Source organism: Myotis daubentonii, chromosome 4, assembly GCF_963259705.1.
Source record: "Myotis daubentonii chromosome 4, mMyoDau2.1, whole genome shotgun sequence".
Classification (NCBI taxonomy): domain Eukaryota; kingdom Metazoa; phylum Chordata; class Mammalia; order Chiroptera; family Vespertilionidae; genus Myotis; species Myotis daubentonii.
The window spans coordinates 79,548,534-79,571,567 of NC_081843.1; the positions used below are offsets into that span (position 1 = coordinate 79,548,534).

Below are 23,034 nucleotides of genomic sequence, written 5' to 3' on the forward strand. Positions count from 1 at the left end.
CACTCAGCTTGTGGTACTTCGTTATGGCAGCCCGTGGAAACCAACACAGTGGCCTTGACTTTGAATTCTTACAAGTCATGGGGGAGGAGTAAACAGCCACCTGAATGTCATGACCTACAGGTTTGCAATGATTTCCCAGCGTGCCTTATGATAATGAAAATATTTTCAAGAACATGCCCAGTCAAGACAGGAATGTTAGAAAAGCAAAACAACAGGTAACAAGTTTTAATATGCCTAGGTATTGATATAAAATTTTAAAAAAATCAGTGTTACAACACCACTTCTCAAGAATTAACATTTACAATTGTAGTAAAATAAAGTTTCACAAAGTTAAATTTCCTAAACACTTCATTTCAATATTAATCTAAATTTTTACGGTCTACCAAAATGTCTTATTTCATCTATTTTATTTTTAAAGCATTGGTGCTCTTAAGTGAAATGTTTGTTAGCATGGGGCCCCAATACATAAAATGGAAAGGGAAGCTGTTCTAGGTAGCCTCACACTTCCCTACGTGTCGCCTTAAAACTCTTACAGCCCTAAGCATAGTCTGAGCACCATGGTATTAAAATAACAACAACATTAAATAAGATTTCATTGACAAAGAAAAACTAGGAGGTTCATTCAGTAACCAACACTTTTAACCCTCTGCTTTTCCCCGCCCAGAGGAAAAGCTGTTTTCAGCAGTTTCACTTTAGAAAATTCTTTGGACACCAATTATTTGAATGGCAGCTATACTGAGCAGAAATTGTATTTCTACACCTGGGAAATTACAAGATAAATGCTGCTGAATAGGACCTAATAACAAGGATTTTCAAAAAAATGTTTTAAGGCAGTTCATTGTTCATACTAATAAAAATAAAACATTTCTCATGAATAAAGCCCCAAAGCCAAGATAGTTCTTGGGAAGATGAAGCATACCAGTAAGTGAAAGGGGGATTCTAAGTAAATGTAACGTCATGGGGCCCGAGGATAAACGTCCAAACAGCAGAGAACATGTCCAAACAACACCCACATGGTCCCATGAGATGGGATGCGTACAGGAACAGCTGGGCAGTGGAGATGTGTGCACAGGGAGACCGATTAAAGATGGGAAGGCTGTGTTGGACCCCACTGGGCACAGAACCACAATGAAAGCATCTACTTAAGGCTACGTGTGGTTAGAGTTATTAACAACACAACAGGGAAGGTCAGGAGACACATGGCCTGGTGGTTAGCTGGCAGGGCTTGCCCATTAAGGACCTTTCCAGAGACTTATCCTAGACAGTTTGTTCATTTCACAAGCATTTCTATAGATTGCACACTAATGTAGTGCTTAGAATGGGCCAGGCTGTTGTACGCATTTAATCCTCATAACAACCCAATGGGGTGGGTGCTATTTTAGGCCCGTTTTACAGGTGGGGAAATAGGCATAGAGAGATCACACACCTTGGCCAAGATCATCGGGCTTGAAAATGTTGATGTTGGCTTCAAACCCTCTTCAGGGAACAAATGACACCTTTGGCTAGGATGAGAAATTTGTCCTAGAAAATCTTAGGAGCCGGCCTGAGTGAAAAAGGAAAAGTTGATCCTCTACGGCACCAGAATCAAGACTTCCTCAGCACCAGAACTGATACTCATCTTCTCTCACACCCAGGATATGAGCTCCAAATCACTTTCAATTTCAACAAAGATAAACATAAACTGTACACAGATGAATTCAGTATGTCTTCCATTCTTCATAAAGTTGAGTTTTTCTGAAATGTCTGATGTGAAACCACACTGTTCTAACACTGCAGACTGGCTAAACCAACCGAAAGCTGATTCAGGAAGCACTTGCTTCTCAAATATCACAGAGACTAACATAAAAAAAAGACAGTAAATAAATATTAAGTTTGATATTAAAAAAGTGGTTTCAGATAAGGTTTAAGAATAACCTTGTACATCCCAATTCATTACTTTATCATATTCTTGAATTCTTTGCTTTATGTGAGAAAGTTTATTCTTTAGATAATCACAGCGCTCTTTCTTTTCCAGAAACGTAGGGTCCTGGAAAAGAAACACAGTTGTTAATGTCAGCCTGTGCTACCTCAGCAAAGAACTCAGAAACATACATTATCACCCAGAAAATGGCCCTTCTTAACAGATTTTCCTGCAGCAGATTTCAAAATCTGCTTAGCAAGAAAACCAGCTAAGCTCTCCACAGGTTTCTAATAAACTGTATTTTTTAGAATAGTTTTAGGTTCACAGCAAAGTTGAGAAGTTCAAAGAGCTGAGGTACCTATAACTTTAGTAATTTAAAATACATGCAAAGTAAATAATAACTATAAAATTTTTTTTAAAAATATATTTTATTGATTTTTTACAGAGAGGAAGGGAGAGAAATAGAGAGTTAGAACCATCGATGAGAGAGAAACATCGATCAGCTGCCTCCTGCACATCTCCTACTGGGGATGCGCCCACAACCCAGGTACATGCCCTTGACCGGAATCGAACCCGGGACCCTTCAGTCCGCAGGCCGACGCTCTATCCACTGAGCCAAACCGGTTTCGGCGACTATAAAAATTTTTAATGAAAGCTCTCTTTGGCCTCTACTGATTTGTGCAAACAAGTGAAGGATGGAGTTAGAAACATGTAAAGTAACGGAACCTTGGGAAGGAAATGTGTGTGCTCCTTTCCCTGGGTGGCTAAATCAGGACACGACAGAATGCCATCAGAACAGAACAAAGGTGAGAAGAAAAGGTGTCCAGCAGGCACCCCTGGTCCCCTAACAAGTAGGATCTTAAGAAACACAGAAAAACAGTCCTAGTTGTGTGGCTCAGCTGGTTGAGCATTGTCCTGTGCCCCAAAAGGCTGACAGTTCAATTGCCCAGTCAGGGCATATGCCCTGGTTGCAGGTTCAATCCCCAGTTGGGGTGGGTACAGGAGGCAACCCATTGATGTTTCTCTCTCTTTCTCCCTTCCTCTCGCTCTAAAAAAAATCAACAAAATAAGAAATAAAATGAAAAAAAAAAAGAACACCTACTTTTAAAGCTAAAAGAATCTAAAATCTGTCAGGTGTCTCCATTGTACCTGGATAATATACTTTGAAGAAAATAATTTCACTAACCTTCTTTTTTTTCTTAAATTCTTCATGGATTCTTGAAATTCTCTCATGTTCCTAAAAATAGTATATTGTATACTTAATATATTGTGAATTAAAACACTTGCATTTACGCACATCCTATCTCAAGAATGTGTCTCAAAGCACTCTGAGAATTAGAACAGAAAACAATTTTTACCTAAGACTGCAATCACAATATTCATACACAAAAATGCAATTGACCGGACGTGTGAGGATTACTATGTGCCAGGCACTGAGGGTGAACAGACGGAGAGGCCCCACCCGCATGAAACGAGAAGCGAGTCCCAGTGCCACTGCCTGCCATGGTGTGACCTGGAGCAAGCTCATTCCCCTCCCTACGACTCAGTTCTTATCGGTAAAATGGAAGTAATAACCGTAAGTACCTCGTAGGGTTGTGAGAAGCTTCATTTATCTGAAACGATGCCTGTAAAGTGCTTGGCACATAATGATCACACTCGCTATTACTAAGCATCACTTTCACCCTTGTTGGAAAGTTCTTTTTCATGTTATCACATATTGTGAGTAAGAGGTTGAGATTTTCAACTTTTGAGAGCAGCTAATATAATGTTCCTTCTAACTTTACTCTAAGTATTATATAAAAATATGCAATTTATACTTTACTTAAATGAGAAAATAAAATCCTGTTTAATAATTTAAGGCCGAAGACATTAAATTATGTAATGTGAATTGTAACCTTGACTAGTCACCTTGACGACCTCAAGTGACTTACTTCCCTAGACATACACAGCAGACGCATGTGGTTATGACTTCTCTATATTTCAAGAAAGGTCAGATGTATCCTTTCGTCACTCTCGGTGTTCCCAGGCAGCCGCAGACACTGACCTGTTGGTTTCCCGAATGATGTGGCAGTCTGCTCATCACTGCGTCCAGCTCATCGAACTTCCTCAAGACGGCCTGGACTTCTGCAGAGAGCTCCTTGTACTCTGAAAACTGGTCTTGGAACACAGCCTTATAGCGCTCCCGTTCATCATCTGTCCGAATCACAGGGTATTTTCTGGGGGGAGGGAGGGAGAAGGATTAACCAGAGTTATAACTTGTTCACTAAAACAAGCTGAACTTGAAATCAGTTTAGCTTATTCCTCACTGACCATACTGTGCACCTCCAACTCAATATGCTACCTCACAGGTAACAAACAGCTGCTCAAATAGAAATGATTGCAAGCAGAGAGGATTAACTCGGAGACAAAAAGAAAAACGAAAAGCCCAAATGGAAACTCTCAATTTCTACCCCGAAGAAGGATTTATATTGATACTCACGCCACATAGTCAGGCAACATGATAGGTTTGGGAATGTGGCCTGAGGGGATATGTCCACTCAGTATTTCAGGTTTCATATTTGTTGGTCTCATTTCTTTGAAATGAACTTCTTGGTCTCTCTGTCTGTCACCTCCGATGGCCATTTCACACTATCGTGAGGGAGAAAAAGAAGATTTGTTTATAAACAGAGACAGAAGGAGAGAAAAAAACAGCGGAGTTTATCCTTAGAAGAAAATGGAGGGGCAAGAAGAATAAAAGCAGAAATAACAACACGTCACTTCAGAATTACATGTTTTATAGTCACAAAGTTGTTCTGTTTCTGTAACAGCTAAAGGGACACACTGAGATATGGGAGAGCTCGTAATAGGTACAACACCCTCCAACCCCAATCATATGTATGTCAAAGGTGGACCATGACATGGTGGGTGTGGGCGTCTTAAGTACTTTATTTATTTAGGATTTATACCCCCAACCAATTGTAAAAGAATAAAAAATGTAGTCCAAAATAAGAAATTTAGGGAACAAAAATGGAACAAGTCTTCTTAAGTGGAATTAGAAAGAATGACACCAGAACTTGAGATGAATGAATTACAAGTAGCCACTGAGTAGGCCAGAGAGGGATGCATGTTGCATTGTTTTCATTATCAGAAAGGAAAGCAACGAATCCGGAGGGGAGGTGCTGGATGCCTTTAACTTGCCCACGTGTCCCTAACCTGCGATTCCCTAAGAGACCGTAAGGATCTTGGAGGTGGTGGTTTAAGTCACTGTGGTTTCTACCCTGGAGAGCTCCAGAGGCCTTTTTAGTAAAAAATGGTACATTCAAAAGACAGGAAAAGAACATAAGATGAAGTGGCCCAGGGAGGAAATATGGGGGACAAGCCTTACGAGCTGAAATAGCCAAAAGAAGGGCAGAGGGAGTGGAAGGCCCGCGAACCTGCCCTAGACCAGGCCAGCTAAGACGGATACGCAGCTTTGGGGCTGGGAAAAGAGTGTTCAAGACCCCACTAAGCAGTGCCCAGAACACCGAACAAGTTGGTCAGGTTGGTGGATGCCAGGAAAGGGGTTTCCACATAGGAGCCATGTTCAGAGAGGGTTAGTATATTCTCCAAGGTCCCACAGCTGTGGCGTGCAAAGGCCACAATTAAAACCCAGAACTTTTTGGCTCACTGATACTTCAAATGAGTAATACAAGGAAATGGTCTACTTAATTGTATATTGTTCAATCGCTAAGTTCCCTGAAGTTCTGGTAGCATGCCAGAAAGGAGTTTGAGCAGGGTGGGGCGGGCAATGCCATCCTGCTGGAGGAATGAACTTGAGCTGGGCACACTGATTCCTCCTCAGGTCGGTCAGCTCCCCTCCTCTGCCCCCATGGACCCCTGGCTCACGCTTGTTAAATTAAACTAAACTGAGAGTAGCTTGGGAGGGCCCCTACTTCACTGAAAACAAATATCAAATGAGATTTTAAAACCATGCCAGGCAGCTTTTAAAATCCTTTGTTTCTTGATTTTCTATCTCTAAGGCTGCCTTTGAGGTTTGGTCTAACATTAGCTCATTGTAAAAACCACTAGCTCCTAACTCACCAAACCTCGCAGCCAGATTAGAGGATCAGACTCCGAGGCTGCTAACCAGGGGAGGGTTATGAAAAGGAGAAGTCTGGCCCTGACTGGTTTGGCTCAGTGGATACAGCGTCGGCCTGCAGACTGAAGGGTCCCAGGTTTGATTCCGGTCAAGGGCATGTACCTTGGGCACGTCCCCAGTAGGGGATGTTCAGGAGGCAGATGATTGATGTTTCTCTCATCGATGTTTCTAACTCTCTATCCCTCTCCCTTCCTCTCTGTAAAAAAAATCAATAAAATATATTAAAAAAAAAAAAAAGAGAAAAGGAGAAGTCTGCAGCCCAGGTACTAGGTGAAGGGGAACCAGAGCACCTCTGGGCGGCCCTCACATCAGGCAGGACAGTCCATGGGAGGTTTGGCTTTTTCCTGGGTAAAGTTTTTTCAAGCAGGAACTACTCATTTTCCTTACTATCCCTATTTCCAACATTTACCTTTTAATATAAAGAGGGAGTTTTAAGAAGCCAGAACACTTCCACAAAGACTATTTCGTCTGCTTCCATGTGTTTCTGTTTTTATGCTCCTAACATTGTCTTCCACACTTTTACGGTGAACCTCATTAATCATCCGTTCAGAAAGCCCTGTTGGGGAAAAAGGTCTGGAACTGGACCTGAGACAAAGAATCAAAACCGCTTTAAGCTTTCACAGGACGGATGCACTGGCTCCAGCCCTGGGCCAGACCACGCTCAAGCAGTGTTCTGATTACAAACACAAGCCCCCACATAGGGCCTCTCTTTGCTTTTCACAAAAACTAGTCTTGTCAGCAAATTTCAGAAAAGCTTTATTGTGAGGCAAGAGAACGTAATTAAGCAACGGGATAAGTAATGCTTTGGATATAATTACTAAGCCTCTCAAATTAAAAATGGGCTGAATAAAAAAAGGGGGCTGAATGAATATTGTGTTAGGTTAGAAATAGGGCAAGCTAGATAAGTGTTTCAGTGTCCATCTACCCAATTCCCAATTTTCTCTCCCTCCTAGAGTATACTGTACTGAAGCATAGGCCCTCGATCCCAAACCCACACCATTACTTTCGATGCCCAGATTAGATTTTGGCTTTTCTAGCTTGGGAAAGAAAATCTGCTCAGCATTTAGGGATTTATTAGAATTAGTTTCTGTCTCTATTTGATCTTAGTGTATGTCTATATATTATTTTTTTAATTATCTTATTTGCTCTTTATAAATTGTAGCTGTTAAAATACCTGGCTGGTGTGGCTCAGTTGGTTGGGCATCCTTCCATGCACCCAAAGGTTGCCAGTTCAATTTCTGATCAGAGCACATGCCCTGGTTGCGGGCTCAATCCCCGGTAGAGGGAGTGGTGTGCAGGAGGCAGCTAATGAATGTTTCACCCTCACATTGATGTTTCTCTCTCTCCATCTCCCTTCTGTCTCTAAAAATCAATAATAATAATAAAAAATCTCTAAAAAAATAAAATAAAATACCAAAGAAGGAATAGCCTAGTAGATAGTCCCAAACAAGTGACAGAAAACTGAAATTCGGAGATGGTAAGTAATTTCCCCAGGGTCACAGAGCTATTAAGTAGCTGATCTTATATTCCAATTCAGATTTGCCTGATCCCAAAGTTTATTTTCTCTGCATCGCACTGCACTGTAAAAAGAGAATGGAGAAGTTCTTCATGTACTAATAAGGAAACATCTTAGAAATGTATTGTCTTGGCTGGGTAGCTCAGTTGGTTAGAGCATCATTGTGATATGCCAAGGTTGCAGGTTTGACCCCCAGTCAGGGCACATACAAGAAGCAACCAATAAATACATAACTAAGTGGAAAACAAATCCAATGCTTTTCTCTCTCACTTAATTCTCTCTCTTTAACAATAAATCCATAAAAAACATTTTAAAAAAGAAATGTATTGTTAAGCGGAAAAAGTTAGGAACGTAACAGTGTAGATGGTATGCTACCATTTGTGTAAAAGGGGGAGGAGAGCGAATGTATACATAACACATTTCTGAAAGGAAACACAAGACACTAATAACACTGGCTGTCTCCAAGCAGGAGAACTGGAAAGCCAAATATAGGAGAGAAGACTTTGTATTAGAGCTTCTTTTGAATTTTGGACCAAGTGAATATACTCCCTTTTCAAAGAAAGAAACAAATTGATAAATTGGATTCTCAATTTTTTGCTTAGAAGTAATACCCAATATCTTAAAAAAGAACTTTTCAATGAGGTAAAATTATGATTAAAATATATTAAATTATTACATATATGTAAATAATTATAACAGAATCTCATTTAATCATCTCAGCAATCATGCGAGGTAGAAATTATTATTATTCCAATTTTATAGATGAAGAAACTAAAGCATTAGAAGTTTCAATACTTGCTGACCACCACACAATTAGTAAATGGTGGAATAGAAATTTCTTTCCTGACTCAACAAAATTTGGCATCTGAAAGAACTTTAAAGAGATTGCAGAAAGCTTGGGAGAATTACCTTTATTTTAAAAGATTAGAATTTAAACATACAAGAACCAACAGTTCACTTGCATAATTATTCATCTAACAAAAGTAAAAGAAGCTATTAATAGCCTTACCTAACTTGGTCCTTTACGTATTAGAAAAAACCTGAAAGTCCTCTTATGAACTCAATGTAATGGATACACCTTCAGAGAAAGAGGATCTACTCTGTAGATTTATAGACAAGAGAGAAAAGTATTTAACAAATCTATAGAGGTAAAATACAACGTGAACTTTTTTCTTACCATTTTTCTTTTCGATGGAAATGATGGTTCACTTATCTGGAACAAGAAGAGTTAACATGATTTTTCGAAGGCATGTGAAGTTACTTTGCAAATATTTTCATCCATTTGCATTTAGCCCAATCTCGATTTTACAAGGTTGGTTCTCTACTTTTCAGATGCTCCTCCTACTTTTGGCCACGTGTTGATGGGCCAGTGGAGAACCAGAGGAGACAGGATAAGGGTAATTCCTTGTCAATCAGGAACAAAGAGCAGAGTTGGAAATATGGAGATGGTAGAGACTTAGGTAAGCTGCTTTGAATCACCTAGAGATTTTCTTTATTCTTGGCTCCCATTACCTTGCACAATTAAAGAGTTTGAGACAGTTACATTATAAAGTTAACATCTCTCTACCTTTTAGGAAGTTACAGTAACATCAGAGGTGATTCAAGTCCAATCAGCCATTATGAAAAGTCTGACAGAAATAAGTTTTTATCAGAAAATGAAAGAATTATGTTGATAATTACAGATACTATTAATGTAGAATTTTGAAATGACATTAAGAACTCTGTTGTTGTCGCCCTGACCGGTTTGGCTCAGTGGATAGAGCGTCAGCCTGCCGACTCAAAGGTCCCAGGTTCGATTCCAGTCAGGGGCATGTACCTTGGTTGCGGGCACATCCTCAGTTGGGGGGTGTGCAGGAGGCAGCTGATCGATGTTTCTCTCTCACCGATGTTTCTAACTCTCTGTCTCTCTCCCTTCCTCTCTGTAAAAAATCAATAAAATATATTTAAAAAAAAAAGAACTCTGTTGTTATTAAATTTCCCTAAAATTATGAGGATGTATGTTTCACTATCCAGATTTCAAACTGATTGAAATTCTTTGCTTTGTATACAAGTTCTTTACTTTGTATCCACAGATGTAAATTTAAGAAATATGCTTAACAATGCCCAAATAAGCTTTTAGAAAAAAACTTAAATCTAGGTCAAGCTCTAGTAAGATTAATATATTTTGTGACAAAAGAGTGCGGATCACATTGAAACATGCTGAGGTTCTCCATATTACATAAGGTACTGGATATATTTTTCCCAAATAAAAATTTTACCAATTAAAACAAAAGAAGAAAGTTCTTGATATAAACATAGTCAAGTTTTTTGTAGTTGTTATGCATAAGATTCATGCAAAAGAATAAAAACAAACCATATAAGTCAATGGGTAAACAAATAGCTCATCCAGTAACTAAGGACAGGACTTTACTATCTATAGTTTTTCCCAATATACAGGAGTGGCCAAAAGTAAGCGTACAGTTGTGAGTACTTGAAACAGTTTATTCTTTTCTTATTTATTAATTATTGTATTATTTATTTGTATTACAACCTACTTTTGCCCATCCCTGTACCCTATGTGCAATTATGTATCTAGGAGATTTTTAGAAAAGCGAGAAATGATGCAAATATAGTTAACTTGAAGTAAAGAAAAAAGTTAAATAAGACATTTTCAGTGTTATAGGAAATTCTACTACACACTACTCCTTAGAAGACGAAAACAAAACAAAACAAAAAAGATGAAAGCAAGACATTAGCTTATTTCAGGGTATATTGAAGCTAGTAGAACATACTCATAACAAAATAAAATTATTTTAAATAAGGCTTTGATACAATCTTATTCTGTAGGTATTATTAATTCTCCTCCTCCTTCTCTTCCATATATTTAAATAGTTAAATCCTAGAAATGAAATAAAGTACATGGATCCCACTCTAATTTTGAAACACTCATCTCCCTAAAATAAGGATGAAACATCAAAACATCTGGGTAAGTTTTCAGAGTATGTTTATTACAACTTAGCTTCTTGATACTTAAAAAATCATATGTGGTTCACCATATTCTTACTTGACTTTAACTCACTGGAAGAAATTGGGACTCATGGTAACAGATTTAAATGAGCACTTTGCTCCTCTAACAAAAATTATAATTTTTTTATTGTCTTACCATACTGAAGAATCAAGACTGCTCTCTAACTTACTTTAATGAGACATTTTATTTACTGAGCATGTTGTTATTCTTCTTTGCAGGAATTCAGTATCTCTGTTTTCCCTTAAGCATCAGGGAGACACAATAATGAAGCCAACCAGCTCTGTATTATGTTACACATCTGGTGTCTACTTGCAATGCCACACAACACTGACACTGCTGAGTGGGCTATTCCAGCCCTACCATGTCAGATAGGGAGCTTTTCAACTTCAGATCATAAAAAAAAAAAAAAAAAAAAAAAAAAAAGGCTTGCCCTGACTGGTTTGGCTCAGTGGATAGCGCGTCAGCCTGTGGACTCAAGGGTCCCAGGTTCGATTCCTGTCAAGGGCATGTGCGTTGGTTGCAGGCACATCCCCAGTGGGGAGTGTGCAGGAGGCAGCTGATCGATGTTTCTAACTCTCTATCCTTCTCCCTTCCTCTCTGTAAAAAATCAATAAAATATATTTTTTAAAAAAGGCTTCTATAAAATCCTTGTTTGAGAACTATTCATATTTAACAAGGGAGTAAATAACAGAAAAAAAAACACAAAAAACAAACAAAAGATTGTGAAATTCCTTACCTCCTGTTGTTCCATGTATTCCCTATGTCTCCGAGCTGCCTCATGCCTCCATAACTTGAGGCAAACCAAAGCACTGATGAGATAAACAATCATGGTGACAAACAGGAAGACCATCGCTGCTGTCTGTCCTCCTTCTACCCGACAGAACATTGCATTCATTGGTGTGTTAAATACTGGGTAGTAGCAGAGTCCACCTCGGTTGATATCATTCACATAGACTATGGCTGCAGCCATATACAAAATAAACAAGGCAATGTTAATTCCAAACTCAGTCAGGGGCCACCAGTTTGAGTCCAAAAGAATGGTCCGATAATACATGGACATGCCAAGAACCAGGATAATAATGGTGGTGATCCAAGCTAATCCAGCAACCACGAGTATAAAAGGAGTTTTGGGGCCACTGTAGTAGTAGCCCCCATATGCACTGCCCAGGCCGCCAAAGCCTCCCATGGCCGAGGGCGGGGAATAGCCAAACATGTTGTACCACTCACTGTCCTTGTGAATGTAAGCTGTGACACAGGCGAAGACGCCCGCCCCCAGCAGCAGCTCCACCACCCCGAGGATTCTCAGCAGGCCAGGCCACGACTTCATGTAGGAGTACCTCAGGTTGTAGGCCTCCACCTTCTCACTGTACGTTAGAGCCGTTTGTGTGTGTCGGCCCAGAGACCCATAGGGATCCTGGGGAAGCATCGCTTCAGCCTCTTTCCGGGAATTAAAGGTTCCTTCTGACCCTCCGTAAGGATCTTTGTCGGAGCTGGGGGGTGAGTGGTGGTTTTGTCTCCCTGGAGAGGATGGAGGCGAACACTCCACTCCGTCTGAGATGTATCTGATGTCTGACACCGACTTATCCCATTCTGGGTCCTTTTTCTTCCCTCTGAAGAAGTGCTTCCAGGACTCAGGGATGAAGCGCCTTACGGGTTTGAGGTCTGGTGCTATGGCCGGTTCCTCTGTGTCACTTGAGTAGAAGTCAGGGCCAAATGGTGGCTGTAATGGGAGAGGGGGTGGAGGCAAAGGATCAGCGCTCACAGCCAGCTCACTGTCACGGAGAGTCTGGAGGGTTCTTATGGTGCCATCTTCATGGGTCAAGTCCCTCGGGACCTCATTGTAGTGCCTGTCTCGATTCCTGGATCTCCCATCCTTCGAAGACATTTGTGATTTCTACACCTGTGGCCAAGATTAGATATCACTTATGCTTAGTTTTTTATTATTTTTATTATTTCAATGCTGATTTTATTTACTGAGCAGCAAATGATCACATTTAGGAAACCGATAGGATCATGTCTATTATGATATATTAAATAACATAAATATGTGTATTTTAAACATATATAACAATTATGTTAGCCAGGGACATAATCATCATTCTATACAATTTTAAAGGCAATCAAAAACTTAAATCTTAGCCCTGAATGAAACATTTATAAGTCTAACTTATGTATGAGCTCTGTAAACAACAAAATCTAAAAAAACAAAAATAGGACTAAATTTTAACAAGACAGGATGCTACCACTTTCCAAGTAGGGTCCTTTCCTCAAACACCTAAATCTAAATATTTAAGTTTGAGCAAACAAAAAAAATGATAAGTCAGTACATACTCTTCATTTTCATTAACTCAAATCTGCTTTGGAATGAATGGCCCCAAGAAGCAGTCTGTTAAACACAGGGAATGAAGAGCCCCTTTCTTTCTTAAGCCAGAAAAGTCAGTTTAGGGGCATTGCTTCTGCCACTTCGAAATATTAATACTTGATACTAGATTTTAAAAACTGATTTCTCAGAGAATAAATATTACCAAAAGTATAGATTCCCCGAAAGCACAACACAGAGCAGCAGCAATGACCATGCATATCAGTCTTTTCAGAAGAATTATCTAAATGCCACTGCTACTGTCATGGAGAGACTCAGAAGTTACCTTACAGGGTATTCAATCCACCCAAAAAATAGGGCACAGAAAAAGTACTTTTACTAAACCTGTTGATTTCCTTCATGGACACAAATACAAAAAGAATGAAAGCATTTGCTAATGTAACTAGGTTTATAGCACATGAATTTCTCCCTCAAGTTGCTTACATGTATATTTACTTGGAGACTCACTGGGCACATGACATTGTACTTGGCACTATGGAGGTAGCATCAAAATTTATTTTTTGTCTTTACTTTTTAAAATTTATTTGTGTGTGTGTGTGTGGCATCAAAACTTAAAAGGCTAATCCCACCTTATAATATTGAACAATTTAGAAATTCCTAAGGCTTGCTTTATTTTACTTTGTAAAATGGAGATTGATCATTCAACAAATATTTACTGAACACCTGCTACGTACTAGGGGTATCAGTGCTGTGTACCATGCTGAAAGTGTATCAGTGAAGGAAGCCAACCGAAACCTTTGCCTTCCAGTGAGACAGATGATAGTAGACAAGGGAAGTAAAATAGATTGAATGCTCAGGAACAAAGTTAAGAAAAGGGATAAGGTGTGCACCATGGGCAAGGTGTTACAAGTTTAAATAGAATGACCAGGAAAGTCTTCATAGGCAACAAGATACCTGAATATAGAAATGAAGGAGATAAAGGAGGAAGCTAGGCAGCTATTCCAGGGAAAGCATTCCAGGTGGATGGAGCAGCTCATGCAAATGTCTTGTTAGAGTGCCCGGCGTGTTGAACTATTAAGGGATGGAGGCCAGTGAGACAAGGGTGAAAACGGAGACTAGCTAGGAGGCCCCCGAAATAATCCAGCAGGCCATGGTGGTAGCAACAGAGATAGCAAGAAGAGGTCAAATTCTAGATACAGGAAATTAAATTATTTTTTAATTAAGCTTTTTAAATATAAATTTTCAAACATAATAAAAATGGAAAGAGTAGTATGATGAACGCTAATGTACCCATCAACCATCTTCAATGATTACCAATTTATGACCAATCTTGTTTCATCTATATCCCCTACCTTAGTCCCTCTGGCAATACCTTACTTTGAAGCAACATTTCTTCTTCCCTCGTTTGGCCTTGGGGAGAAGCAGCCTCGGGGAGTTTGAAATCCAGCTGGAGCTGTCAAGTGTGCAGTCTATGTACAGAAGGGCATGTACTGCCACAGACTAGATGGATCACCCAAGAAGGAGGTGGAGATAAAGAAGTCTAAGTTGGGGGGGGGGGTCTTCTAATGGGACACTCCAATTTTAAAGAATTAACTATGATAGCCCTAGCATGGTGCCCAGTGCAAAACAGGAGCTCTAGACGTGATAAAAATCATTTGTGGTCTCTATTTTTTATCTTTACCTAAGTTTAAATTCTAGAAATACAAAGTACTACTACAGTTTTGAAGTACATTTTCCTAAGAGTAGAAGCAAAAGCACAATAATTGTAGCAAGTTTTACATAACATCCCTCAATACCTACACTGTATCTGCAGATACTCCATTGCTTAATTTAGCTCACTGTAAACAAAAAGTAATGGATTTATCTTCACCTGAGAAAGGTGGCTTATTTGAATTAGACCACTTTATCAATGTTTAAGTAAAAAGCAAAAAAGTATAAATCTGAAGAATTGTGTAAGAGCGAAATATTTGATGTCAGAAGGGAATGCTCAGCTGTACTTGGGCAGGTCTTAACTATCTGGGTCCAGGTGTCGCTGAGAGCCCACTTCGCTGGGTCTTGTTTTCTTCAAGCCCCGTCCCTGCCTGCATTCCCCGGGGCGCACACCTGGGAAGCCATCGCAGAGGCAGGAGAAATGGTCCCCGGCACGGCACGAGCTTGGTTACCTCTACACAAGCAGAGCCGCAGCTGCGGCGGGCTTTAACGTTCTGCTGGGCCCGAAGAAGAGGCAGATTTAGGGTGTTTGGGCTCCAGGGGCTGGGAAAGGCCCTGAGGGTTTTAATTCACCCGCGAGTGCGTGCCACGGGCCACCCAACCCCTCCGCTCGGACGGCTCCCGAGCTCGCCGCTGGGCGTCGGGTCCCACCCACCGCGCTCCGTCCCCCGCTCTGCCCACCCGCGCGCGCTCCGTCTTCGCGTCTCGGAGTGAAAATGCACGCTCAGTGCAGGGAGCGTCCCCCGCAGAGTGGCCGGAACTCAGCCGGCTCTGCCATGCCCGCCTCCGGTAAGTAGGCTCCCCGCGCCCGGAAGGACGGAGCCCGGCCGCGCACCTGTGTCCCTGAATGAGTCGGGCGGGCGGGCCCTGCGGACCCGTGTCCCGCTGCCTCTTACCGGGCTCGGCCGCGGGTTAAGGCGGGGCCGGGAGTCGAGCGCCGCGGGCCCAGGAAGCTCTGAGGGGTGCAGGACCCCCCACCCCATCCACGCACCTGCCGGGAGGCCCGGCCCCCCCGCCCGTCCGTCCGCCCGCCCGTGTCCCGGTCACGTGGGCCCCCCGGACCCTCCTCACCTGCGCGGCAGCCGGAAGAGCGCGCTCCCTGCCCGCAGGACTGAAACCGGGATCCGGCTCTCGGGGCGGGGCCGAGCCAAGCCTTGCCCCGCCCGGCTTTGTTGGGGCCCCGCTAGGAGCCCTAGCCGGTCGGTGCCGTCCCCCAACCCCCCCGCCCGCACCTCAAAGCAAAGGTAAGGACCCAGGTGGCAGTGAAGGGTGACTAACCCTCCGGAGAGTTCTCAGCGCAAGGCAGCCAGTCTTCCCTATTTTTTAAAAGAAGTTCGACTCTGGATGAAGGAGTTTCATATCCTATGCCCAGTGATACACCGCAGACAGTACACGTTAGGAGATATTAAGACAGGAGAAACAGAAAGACATTAAACACTTTAATTTTGATATAAATTATGTAATACTTTCCAAAAAGTATCCAAAATATTCCATTGTACAACATATTAAAAAGGTATCCAAGAAGTTAAGAGACCATAGAGAAACTGTAATTAAGGCACAAAGTTTATTTACACTCATAACTGCATACTAAGCTGTTTTATAATTCATATTTACAACCCCATAAACTTTTTGTATTCTGAATTATTCCTTCACATTTTGAGATACTTGGCATAATGTTCAAACACACTTCATACACACTGGCCTCTTCTCCCAATACCACTCACAAGATTAAATAAATACTAGAGAAAAAAAGATATATTTGAAGGCTTTCCTATTTACTTTGAGAGAAGTCAGTTTCTTGTGCTGAAATACTACAAGAGTGAAGACTTACACTGTAATTCACTTGAAATACATATTGTATCTCTGTTCAAGCACCACCGACTAAAACGAGTGTGAATCTCTCAAGTAGCAATGTGACTGGTGGGCTGGTTTCTACGTTCCATCGCTCTCATAGTCTTCTATTCTCATGTCGTCGTCGTCTTCCATGTCTCCCTGGGCTGAAAAGGGCTGAGGCTGGCTGGCAGGCAGTTCATTCCCACTATTCTGACTCAAAGGCAGAGAGCAGGTTTCAGGTTCCCGGGTTTGAGTAGATTGTTCCACAGCTTCCTCTGAAGCTTGTCCTCCGATAAACTGGGCTTCATCTCCACTTCCTGGGTCCATCAGTCCATGCTCCCTGTCGGTCAGCGCTTCCATTTTTAACCTACAACATTGATGATGCAGGCATTAATAATAACCAAAGGAGATTCCTTTAAATTACACATGAGTATGAAGATTATGAAACCATCTCCCGATGCTTTCATTTACCTTCATTCTATTCACTATTTAGTCAGGCCCTTTAGTTTATTTAACAATATAAACAAAAGTACAAGGTAAATGACATTGTGAATAAACCATTACAACTTACGATACAAACGAGTTGAATAATCTCTTTACTAAAGAGTTATTACAAACTAATAAAATAGAAGAGAAAATGGGCATAAAACATGGAACAACTTACAGAAAAAAAGTACCAATGGTAACTAAAGTGTTCAACCTGATTTATAATTTTAAAAATGGAAATGAAAATATTAAGTTGTTAGTCCTGACCCCGTAGCTCGGTTGGTTAGAGCGTCATCCCAATACGCCAATGTTTCGGCTTTGATCCCTGGTCAGAGCACATACAAGAGGCAGCCAATGAATGCATAAGTGGAACAACAAATCAATCTCTCTCTCTTTTTCTGTCCCTCCCTTAAAAAACAAACTACTTTTCTCATCTTTTAAACTGGCAAAGACCTTTTAAAATAATAAGACCCAGTGGTGGCAAGAGTTAGGAGAAAAGAACATGCTAATACACTATAAAAGGGCATAAAATTGTCAACATGTTCTTGGAACCAATCTGGCAATATAGAGCAAAGGCCTCAGAAAGATGTATATTCGATGATTCAGCTATTTCATTTCATCCTCTGTAAATAGTATTTGATGTACATGATGATTTAGCTATATGAAAGGCTGTGATAAAAGTAGGAAGTAAGCTAAAGGTACAAAAATAAGGTGCAGGTGAATTATAGGAAATTTTGCAGCTATTAAAATATTAAACTAAATATTAATATTTAACATTATTAATGTGAATCAAAGATAATGTTAAATGTGGTCATCATAAATGAAAGATAACTGTACTAGTCATTGTAATAAGTAGCACTGACAAAGTCAGATAAAGTACTTGAACCAATAACAGTGATTAACTCTTTTTAAGCCTTTTTAAATGCCTGAGTGTAGCCCTGGCTGGGTGGCTCAGTTGGTTAGGAGTGTCTTCCCATATACCAAAAGGTTAAGGGTTCAATCTACAGATGGGGTTGTATGGGAGGCAAAAGATCGATGTTTCTCTTTCTCCCTCTGTCTGTCTGTCTGTCTCTGTCTCTCTCTCTTTCTATCCCTCACCCTCTCCCTCTCCCTTCCTGTCTCTCTAAAATCAATAAAACATATCTTCTGGTAAGGATTAAAATGAATAAATAAATGCCTGAGTGTATAATCTGACCTTACAAATAAGCTAAGAAGAAATGAACTATAAATATTATGTTAATCACTGACATTAGTGCAGAAACAATTTTGCAATAAAATGAACGGTACAGATATAGGCTTATCACTCTAAGAATCTGTATTTTCTCAATTGTTTGGATTTTCTATGATAAGTAAATAAAAGATAGTGCTTGGTCATTGCAGGCTTCAAATATAGGCAAGAAAATCTCTTGATAGGAAAGCTGAAAAGGTGTTTCTAGATATGCAAAATTTGTTCAACTAGATGATTTTAAAGATTCTCTGCCTTTGTGATTCCATGATTCTATTTAGTCTGATATTCCACTGTAAGCTGGTGAAAATACATTTTTATAAGTAATAAAATGATGGGCCTACAATGCAATGATGGTCTTTAATCACTGGGCCCAAAATGTATTTCTTGGATTTTACAGATAACATTTATGGATTGTATACTGGAAAAATAGATATCATATTCAGTGGACATTTCAGTAGCAGTTCTTTGAAAATTAAAATCATCAGCTTACCTTCCAAAGTGTCGATTCAGAGGAAGCCTTCCAATATCTTGGATAAAAGAAATCTGAGCTGAAACAGATTTTTAAAAAGCTTTAAATAGACATTTCCAAAGATATATAAATGGCCAATAAACATAGGAAAAGATTCTCAAAGTCATTAATCCTTAGGAGAATGTAAATCAAAACCATGAGATACCATTTTATACCCCATGAGATGACTATCATTAAAAAAACGAACACAAAAAGGTTTGGCAAGAATGTAGAGAAATTGGAATCCTTTTGCACTGCTGCTGGGAGTATAAAATGGTGTAGCTGATGTGAAAAATGGTAAGGCAGTTCCTCAAAAAATTAAAAAATAGCATTACTATATGATCTCACAATTCCACTTCTGGGTAAACATCAAAAGAACTAAAAGTAGGATCTTTTAAAAGTTATTTGTATACCCTTGTTTATTGCAGCACTATTCACAATAGCCAAAGGGCAGAAGCAACTTACGTGTCCAGATGAATGGGTAAACAAAATGTGGTATATATATATACAGTTATTACTAGTCTTCAGCCTTAAAAAGAAAATTCTGATTTATGTTATGAATGAACCTTGCTAAATGAAATAAACCAACCACAAAAAATTGTATGATTTCACTTATGTGAGGTATCTAGAATAGTTAAATTCATAGATAGAAGATAAGTGGTATTGGCAGTGTGGGGGTAAGTTAGTGTTTAATGTGTATAGTTTCAATTTTGCAAGATGACAAATTCTGGAGATTGGCTGCCCAATAAGGTGAATATGCTTAACACTACTGAACTGTATACTTAAAAATGGTTTAAGATGGTAAATTTTGTTAGGAGGAAACATTTACTCAAGAAAATCTGCCCAGCCGGCGTAGCTCAGTGGTTGAGAGTCAACCTATAAACCAGGAAGTCACAGTTCGATTCCCGGTCAGGGCACATGCCCGGGTTGCGAGTTCAATCCACAGTGTGGGGTGTGCACGAGGCAGCTGATTAACGATTCTCTCTCATCATTGATGTTTCTATTTCTCTCTCCCTCTTCCTTCTTCTCTGGGGGGGGGGGGGGGGGGGGAAGCACCAACCCTCTAATTATGTGGTTCTGGTGTGGCCAACAAAACAGAAAAGTACAAGAGTCTGCAGCATTTAACTAAGACCTGCTTCCTCTCTTCCTCAGCTTTAGGGAGACTTCACTCCAGCTGGGTGCAGCCAGGAACATAGGGCTCCCTCCTGGTGAGTGTGGTCAGCTAAGATTTTGGGGCTCCCTTTCTCCCCTCAGCCCCCATCCACAGGATGGGAACTCTACTCCAATGGCAAGCAGGTGAATACTCCCTCCTCCTCAAACTGCAATGGCCCTTGCCCCAGCCCATTCGTAGGGCAGAGGGTCCAAACCTGGATAAAGCTAAGCCAAGCCAATGAGAGACTACCTCCAGTTGAACACCCACCAGAACAGTGGTCAGGGGTTTTGCCCTGGGGGAAATGGCATTCCATATGAAGTGAGAACTCTGAAGCTCTACTCAAAGGAACTGGCTTTATTTAAAAGAGTGTGGGGAAGCTCAAACTTAAGGGACATCTTAAAATAAATGCCTCCTCTTAATTAAGAGCAACAAGTTAAACATAAGCCAGCTACTTCATCTGAAAGAAAGAAGAGCCCTCCTGGGGTCAGAACAAACCACGAGATACCATACCTCAAAGTCTACACCTGCCCAATTTAATTCTATCAGACTGGGATAATTTATGTCCCTGGCACTGTTGAAACTGATAAACCAATCAGCTAGTAATTAGTAGAGGGTAATAGGTTGGTTTGATGCCATACAAGGCAGACAGTTTAACCAATAAATAAAGCAAAGAGAAATAAAATCAAAGTGAGCCCTGCTAAAACCACTGTCATCACAAGGAGACTGTGGGCATGCCCAAGGCTGAGCTCTTTGAGAAGATTTCATTAAAATAGTTTAGCCAAGTTGGTAAACAAATAAATAAGCAATAACAATAAAAACAAGCCCAGAAGATGGAGGGAAACCAGTATCCAGAACTTGCTACAATGTATTACCTAAAATGTCCAAGTCCAATATTTAACAAAACATTGAGACTATGGAAAGAAACAAGAAAGTATGACCCATATACAGGAAAACGGGTAAGCAATAGAAACTGAGAGGGCCCAGAATTAAATTTAATAGAAAAAACTTCAAAGAGCCATTACAAATATGTTCAAAGAACAAAAGGAAACCATGTAAATAAGCAAAGGGAGAGGGGATGTAGACAAGGGCACAGTGAAGATGAATGGTGATGGAAAGAGACTTGACTTGGGGTGGTGAACACACAATATACAGATGATGTATTATAGAATTGTACAACTGAAACCTATATAATTTAATTAACCAATATCACCCCCAATTAATTCAATTAAAAATTTAAGAAAAAAAGTCTCAGAGGGAAGGCAGTGGTGAGTGGGTGGGTAGAGATTAACCAAAGAACTTATATGCATATATGCATAACCCATGGACACAGACAATAGGGTAGTGAAGGCCTGGACTGGGGTGGGATATGAGTGGAGGAGGGCAATGGGGGAAAGTAGGGGGGAAATCTGTAATATTCTCAACAATAAAGATTTAAAAATAAAAATAATTAAAAAATAAATAAAGGGGAAACACTTAGTCTCAGTATTATATAGCAACTAGAGGCCTGGTGCATGAATTCGTGCACTGGTGGGTTCCCTTGGTCTGGCCTGCAGGGATTGGGCCAAAACCGGCTCTCTGACATCCCCCAAGGGGTCCTCCTGGATTGTGAGAGGGCACAGGCCAGGCCAAGGGACCCCACCGGTGCACGACTGGGGTCCGGGAGGGACCATGGAAGGGCTCCAGGGCTTGTCTGGCCTGTCTCGCCCGGTGTCTCGCCCAGTCCCGATAAGCCGGACCCCAGCAGCAAGTTAACCTACCCGTTGGAGCGTCTGGCCCCAGGTGGTCAGTGCACATCATAGTGACTGGAAGTTCTGCCATTCAGTCTATTTACATATTAGCCTTTTATTATACAGGATGAGTTGACCTACAAAATGATAATGTTATAAAACACTACTTCTTGGGGAAAATAAAAACCCATGTTATTACCTTGATTTCTCATTGGAATGGTTAGCAAAGCAAGATATGGCAACAACTGAGTTTGGAGGCATAAAGCTGGTAAGCAGAAGTCAGAAAAAAGTGCTTTTGCTGCCAGGCAATTTTCCCGATACTGTATGGAGAAAAAAAAAAAAGGTGAAAGGAAAAATAGAAAAAAGTATTCCTAGACATACTAAGTTTATTATATCACAGAAGTATGTAGGCTTATATACTACAAATATACTTTTAATAGTTTATCTAATGAGTGGTTTAAAATGATTCTAGCATTATCTAGTACAGTATTTTACCAACACAACAATTTCACATTTGACATAACAGCCATAAAAATTTTTTATGCCCAATAAGTATGGTTCAGTGGTTGAGTGTTAACCTATGAACCAGGAGGTCAAGGTTAGATTCTCAGTCAGGGCATATGTCTGGGTTGCAGGCTTGATCCCCAGTAGGCAGCTGATCAATGATTCTTTCTCATCATTGATGTTTCTATCTCTCTCTTCCTCTCCCTTCCTTTTTGAAATCAATAAACATACATTTAAAAGTAAGCAATGGTGATTAAAATAAATACTTTAGGTAGAATGAAAAAAACACTTAAAAATCAAAAGAATTGTTTATAGCCCGGCTGGCCTGGCTCCGTGGTTGGGCGTCAACCTATGTATCAGAAGGTCATGGTTTGATTCCCGGTCAGGGCACATGCCCGGATTGCGGGCTTGATCCCCAGTAGGAAGCAGCCGATCAATGATTTTCCCTCATCATTGATGTTTTTATCTCTTTCTTCCTCTCCCTACCTCTCAATAAAAATATATTTTTAAAAAAAGAATAGTTTATGAGCATACATACATCACAAAATTATGCGAGGACATCGTTTCATTTTTTTTTTTTTAAATACTAACCCAAGGAGATGTTTGTGGTTGATTTTAGAGAAAGAGGAAAGAGGGAGAAAGAGAAACATTGATGTGAGAAACATTAATTGGTTGCCCCCTGCATGTGATCTGACTGGGAATTGAACCCGCGACTTTTTGGTGTATGGGGTCATGCTCTAATCAACTGAGCTACCCTGCCAGGGCAGAACTTACTTTCTTCAGGTAACACAGGTGCAATGTTAGGCTGATAAGGAAAGAAGCACAATCTTGCTTTCAAGGAGCTTACAGTCTTGGAAAGATAATTCCTATGTAACTATAATGCAAAATTAGTATGTGCTATAAGAGCAAAGCAAGTCAATAAGGGATTATAAATTGCTTAAAAGTCAAAGTTCTTCAAAGAAATCTGTTGAAATTTCTTAGACTATGAATTATAGGCTCATATTTAGCCATGATTTTAGAACTGG

At 40.4% G+C, this 23,034-nt stretch overlaps 2 protein-coding genes across 12 annotated transcripts in view; both read right to left on the bottom strand.

Moving 5' to 3' along the window:
• Positions 1–715: 715 nt before the first annotated feature.
• Positions 716–15,742, bottom strand: MARVELD2 (MARVEL domain containing 2). Of its 5 annotated transcripts, none has more exons than XM_059694408.1 (7): positions 15,642–15,742; positions 11,277–12,440; positions 8,711–8,746; positions 4,380–4,528; positions 3,945–4,116; positions 3,087–3,137; positions 716–2,026 (listed from the first exon to the last, which is right to left on the bottom strand). In XM_059694408.1, exons 2-7 carry the CDS (start codon positions 12,423–12,425, stop codon positions 1,904–1,906), a joined length of 1,680 nt encoding a protein of 559 aa, XP_059550391.1. In that variant the 5' UTR covers positions 12,426–12,440; positions 15,642–15,742; the 3' UTR covers positions 716–1,903. The 5 variants fall into 5 exon arrangements, with proteins under 5 accessions (XP_059550391.1, XP_059550394.1, XP_059550392.1 ...); XM_059694411.1 differs by lacking the exon at positions 15,642–15,742 and adding an exon at positions 15,226–15,394; XM_059694409.1 differs by lacking the exon at positions 15,642–15,742 and adding an exon at positions 14,731–14,895.
• A 254-nt stretch (positions 15,743–15,996) lies between these two features.
• RAD17 (RAD17 checkpoint clamp loader component) overlaps positions 15,997–23,034 on the bottom strand; it is a 33,412-nt gene continuing 26,374 nt past the window's right edge. For 5 of the 7 annotated variants that reach the window (XM_059694402.1, XM_059694403.1, XM_059694406.1 and 2 more), the window contains 3 exons: positions 21,705–21,825; positions 18,608–18,665; positions 15,997–16,770 (listed from right to left, as the gene is read on the bottom strand). In XM_059694402.1, the coding sequence (XP_059550385.1) occupies positions 16,503–16,770; positions 18,608–18,665; positions 21,705–21,825 (447 nt within the window). In that variant the 3' untranslated portion in view covers positions 15,997–16,502. The remainder of the gene's footprint in view (positions 16,771–18,607; positions 18,666–21,704; positions 21,826–23,034) is intronic. The other 2 variants (XR_009452660.1, XM_059694407.1) reach the window with 2 other exon arrangements.